The sequence below is a fragment of the Chaetura pelagica genome, unplaced genomic scaffold (assembly GCF_000747805.2).
Source record: "Chaetura pelagica isolate M959 unplaced genomic scaffold, ChaPel_1.0 scaffold306, whole genome shotgun sequence".
In the NCBI taxonomy this organism is placed as follows: domain Eukaryota; kingdom Metazoa; phylum Chordata; class Aves; order Apodiformes; family Apodidae; genus Chaetura; species Chaetura pelagica.
In genome coordinates, this window is record NW_009953488.1 from 283,902 (window position 1) to 289,624 (window position 5,723).

At 38.3% G+C, this 5,723-nt stretch overlaps 1 protein-coding gene across 1 annotated transcript; it reads right to left on the minus strand.

The window, feature by feature from the left end:
• Positions 1–5,356, minus strand: SRP19 (signal recognition particle 19kDa). The gene is made up of 5 exons (XM_009998803.1): positions 5,203–5,356; positions 4,271–4,389; positions 3,161–3,232; positions 1,344–1,455; positions 1–333 (listed from the first exon to the last, which is right to left on the minus strand). Exons 1-5 carry the CDS (start codon positions 5,354–5,356, stop codon positions 200–202), a joined length of 591 nt encoding a protein of 196 aa, XP_009997105.1. The 3' UTR covers positions 1–199.
• Between the last annotated feature and the right edge of the window lie 367 nt (positions 5,357–5,723).

A 5,723-nucleotide genomic window follows, 5' to 3' on the forward strand; every position in this document is an offset into this window, starting at 1 on the left:
GTGTGAAGACAGATTTATTGTTACACAGATGTGAGGCAGCTACATGCATTCCAGTTCCAAGAAAAGCTGGCAGTTTGTTCAGCTTCACTTGTTTATTTCTTGCTTTTATCTTTCACTTAAAACTTGCAGCAAGTAATGTGTCCGTCCGCATTTGTTGTAAGGACAACTGTGTGTTGTAACAATTATTCCAGATGTCAGCTCATTTCTTTTTCTTCCCTTTACCTTTCTTGCCTCCCTCTCCTTGCTGAAGACTTTGGTCACTACCTCCCATCTTCTGGGTTCTTGTTTTCAGTTTGGGAATAGTTTCTGCAGCATAGAGCATCACTGATTTACCTAAAACACAGGGAGAGATTGATGCGTGCCTACTATGTTAAGAACATTTGCATAATTTTCCAAGTTAGAAACTTCAGTTCCACCTTAGATTCCCATTAAATTAGATGTAAAGCCTAGGAGTTCTGCTTCCTTCCCCTGTGTAGCTAGTTTGTGAAAAACTCTTCTCAACCTTCTTATTTTTAAAAAGTGTAGGACTGATAAACATAGCAGAATGCAACAAGCAGATAATCTGACAATCCCTGAAGTATCTACATCCTTTCTGTTTCTTTCTCTTCACTTCTTAATGGCCTAAAATACCTGGGACATTATGACAATCTGCAAGTATTTTTAGAAAGCTACTGTTGCCTTCCAGCAAAGGTTTTAAATCTCTTTCTGACTGACAGCACTCTTATGCTACTGTAGATTCAGTATTCTTCTCCTTCTTTCCTTAAGATACACACATTTTCAGATACATATTTGCTTCCCTTTTACACATTGATTAATTTTCAGGAAAAAGCAAGACTAACTTATTTATCATTCGAGATTAACTATTTCTACTAATTAGTTAAAGGGGACTGCTCCATTCTTAGTTTATGAAAATGACCATGAGAAAACTCAAATTAATTCAGAATAGTATCAATTTAGCATCCATACCAGTATCTATGTAATGCATGTAACTTCAGAAATAGGTGAAATTTAGCCATTTTAATACCAGATCCTGTTTTGCCTGTCAACAACACAGTAAGCCAAACCTGAGTATCTGCTTTGTTCAACATAGCAATCACACAACATTCCCCACAGTCCTCTCCAATGCAACTGCTGAAGAAACAGCAAGACCAAGGACAACAGCGTTTTCCAAATTTCACTTTCACTTTTCATTTCATTTGGTTGACTTACATAGGCAAATAGGTTTAATGTAAAGTAGTACAATTTATAATAGCATAACTAATTAAACAAGCTGGAAACATAACAAAACAAAGTTTTTCTGTTTTATTAAAAGGTGAAGTGCCTGTCCCAGGTACTCTACTCACGTGTTGGAAACTGAGGTAAACATGGGTTGCCATCATCTTGTTTGAGCTGGATTCGTACTCTACCTCTGTACTGCACATCTCTATTCCACTCTCTAGGATACATCTTATTTTTCTGTCATATAGAAGAAGAACTTATTACAGTTATTGGAATAATTTTCTGCAAAACTTGTCAGTCAATTGATCTCTTATCACCACAGCCTGAAATTCTGAGCAGATGCAAAATATAACCACAGCTTTCCAACAGTGTCATCCGCCATTCAGCCACTGCAACAATTGCTACAGTGCAACTTTTTCAGAAGTACTTCTGTAAACAGCTCCTGGTACTGAACAATTTACCAAGTAACCTGCTACAGGGACAACTCTACTTCTTCACCAGTCTGGACTGCAGGGACACAGGTTTTTGTTTCAAATACGCAGCCATAAACCCTACTGAACCCCTACAGAGAGTAAGCCATGGGTCACAGTCTGAGGCCCACTGCTTTTGGATACTCATAGCCTTCATTTTTGTTAAAATTAGAAGGATTCTTCCTGGTTCTGGCTACTTCACAGGCTAGTGTGCATTAACAGGAAAATACTGAGCTTCTTTTGAAAACTAAAATAATTTTTGTACTGTTTTTTGGATACTAATCTGTGGCAGTTTTAGCTGGGACAGAGTGAGTTTTCTTCATAATAATCAGAATAAGGCTATGTTTTGAATTTGTGCTAAGAACAATGGTAACACACTGATCTTGTTGTCAAGCAATGCTTCCATTAAGATAAGGCTTTTTTTCACTTTCTCATACTGCCCCTGTCCTTTCAAAAGCTGGGAGGAGACATAGCTGGGAGATGACCCAAACTGGCCACAGGAATATTCTGTACTATAAGATGTGATGCTCTGTATATAAGATGGGGAGAGTTGGCTGGGAGGGGTGACCACTGCTCAGGAACTGGCTGGGCACCAATCAGTGAGGGGTGAGCAATTACACTGTGCAACACTTGTCTTCCTTGGGTTTTATTTCTCTCTTTGTCATCTCCTTTTTCATACTACTACTAATATTATTATAAAGGTAATGCTTCAATTATTAAACTGTTCTTATCTCAGCCCATGAATTCTACTTTTTTTTTTGTCTCTCCTCCCCACCCCTCCAATGCAGATGGGATTAAACAATGGCACAGTCACACTATTAGATGAGGACCTAACTTACTCTTAGAAAATTCAGCAGTATTTTAAATTAATGATTACTTTATAAAAAAAAACCAACCTGCAAAAAGTTACCTCTTTAGAAACCCAGAGGCAATCCTTAAGAAAAAAGTAATTAAAAATCTTAAACTATTTAAAGAGCAAGCAGGTATTGCAGTGAAAAGTTAGCATGCTCTGGCTAAAACATTACTCCAAAAGACACTGAAGAATTCAAGCATCAGAACCCTATTCCTATAGGACACTAATTCCAAAAGGCAATCACCTTTCATGAAAACTAGGCCTTTAAAAAATCTTAATTTGCAGTTGCAACTTGCAAAATTACCTTTTATTCTGACACACTTTTAAGGATCTAGGATAGTCTCCTCAGAAGGATAAGGAGAGTCATCTTTTTATAAGCTTAAAAGTGGCATTGTCCCAAAGATCTGGGTTATTCCTGCCTTGCATACAGTTTTCCAACATCTGCTTCAACATTATTGTCAGTTATTACTAAAAACAAGAAAGTATCTTGGCTGATTTTAAAAACTTCTCAATTGCAATTGATTCTACCTGTATGAAAAGGTGTTATGAAAGAACAGAGACACAGCAAGTTTGTGGGGCTTTTTGTGTTGGTTTTGTTGGTTTTTTAAAATTAAATTACCTCTAATAGCACATTGAATCCAACTGCTGCACATACATCTTGGATTTCTGTAGACGTGGGATTTTCAACAGCCTGTTGAAACAATGTGTTACAGTTAATTATTATTCAATTATGAACTTCCTATAAAACAACAGTTAGCAGCTTCCCACACTTATACTCCATTAACTAGAAAAAGCAAATGGGAAAATAAGGTACTTTATAATGATGAAAATAATGAAAAATCTACTGTAGAAGTAATTTTTGAGTGCTCCTATAGTCTAGAAAACAAAAATGGAAGCACAGAGAAGAAATCACTAAAACAGGAAACAGAGGAGACAGCATTAATTAGGACAGGGGAGCAGGTAAAAGAATTGCTTAGGAGAACTAACTGAAATGAAGTCACATCTATCATATTTACAAAAAACACAAAAAGCCATGAATCAGCAACAGCCAACTCGCAATCTTATAGGAAGGACTGAAGGAGCAAACCACAGAAACTTTCTAGGCACAGGACAGTACAGTTCTCACAGACAGACCTTTTGACTGGCAATCTGCATGCTCAAGATTTTACTTTTAACTACTATAGAAAAAACCCCAAACAACCCTAACACTAAGCAGTGAGGAAGCACTCCTTGTTAAAAAAATTACAAAGGAGTGAGATGACCAAAAACTATTTCTGGACTGCTTAAAAGCAACAACAACTTCCAAGTTTATGTGCCACGTGTATTGTTAAGTCCATCTTTGACAGCAGCCAAGAGGTCAGGGCACAGAATACAGGCATATATACTCAGTTACCAAAAAACAATCCTTGGCTAGCTATTATTTTCTGCGTTGCTTTAAGATTTGGAAAACTACTTATGTAGGAGGTTGAGTATTTAGTTTCTCATTGCTTCACCTGCTTGCCAAAGGTGCTGCTCACATGAAAGTAGCAGACGCTAAAACCCAGTGCTCTCTGACTAAATTCATATGCTAACTCTAGGTTATTTTCCAATACACTGTAATTTCCAGTTACTGAGCTTTTTGTCATGCGGGATAGGAAAGATCAACAGCTTTGAGATTTATTTCCAACTCTCTACATGCTACTGCAAAGTGAAACATAGCCTCATATTTCCCTGCCACCCAAAAAATTACTTTGTCTATAGGTATCCTCCTTCCTTCTGCTATTGTCTTCTTGTTATTCAAATATGCTGGATAAATGCAGATGAACCTAAAAAGAGAAAACAGTGAGTTTAAGCACGTAGTATCAACTCCTTAATTGTTTATGCAGTATTTTCCTAGCAAAATGAACAAAAACTCATGGCTACAATTCCTAAGTTCCCACAGAAGCTCAGAACAACCACTTACTTTCCCTAGACCAGTTACTAAGATGTTGCAAAACCCCATTTTGAGTGGTCCAGAATACTGCATGACCATTTGGCTGAAATGTTCACTGCATGACATCACTTTTTGAGGTACACAGTGAGGAAAGGAGGCTAACAGAGAACGCTTTGACCTATCTCTTAAACCACTAAAATCTTGAAGGAAACAGACATTTCCCTGAAAAAAAACTAAAAAAGCTTTCCTGAAAGCTGCAGCATGCTAACTGCTGACTAAGTTCTTCTCACAAGTGGTGGGGTTTTTTGGCTATGGATTTGCTTTTCTTTTTTTTTTCCCCTATTCACACACAGAACAAACCCAGATATGGTTAAGTTATACAGGCTTTGAAAGACTACACTTACAAACTTAAGATTTTTCAGTTGATTTAAACCTGTCAAGAACATACAAGTGGACAAGAGAGAACCTCAATTATACTTTTAATTAGACAGTTGAAAAAGCAACCAGGTGAGGCCTACAAAAGAAGCTGAATAACGCTTCTGGTTGCATGAGGACCTGTGACAGCATAAGAAAATGGGGAAGCAGGAAGCAAGCAAATCATCTGAAGCAGACTAATGTCTGGCCAGCTGGAAACTGCCAAGGATCACTGATCCTTGCTGCCAGCAGGAAACACTTCTTGCTGTCTCTGTCATGTCAGCTCTGATCACCCTCTCCTCCCAAGCATCCCTCTCGCTTCTATCTCCCCGTACTGGTTACAGGTCCTCTTGGGGAAGCAACCACCACCCGCGCAGACACCAGCGGCCTGCAAAGGGCACCTCCCGCCCCGCGACCGACGTTCCCAGCCGCCAGCCCGCGGCAGCGACCAGCATCACCTCCCGCGCCACAACCTCCTCGGAGACCCATGACTAATGCTATGATGGAATTATCTGGAATGATACACTATTTCACCAACAACAGTCAGTGTGGAGAAAAACAATGTGCAGCCTTTTGTGAAGTTTGTCATAATCTGACCTTTTCTATCACAAATTAGCCCTTTCAATTCTTATGTCAAGGCCATAGGGAAACAGGCTTGGACAATTTTATCTGTACATTTTGTGACGTTCCCTTTCCAGTCAGAATTTTGTTCTTGTATTTAAGTTTTTTTAAACAGGAAAAAAAAATATTAAAAATTAAAAAATTACAGATCACTCCAGAACAAAGAAAATCAAATTATCAAGAATCTTACTTGACCCAGATCCTAGCCTTTAACTCTAGGTCTTTATGCTTGACA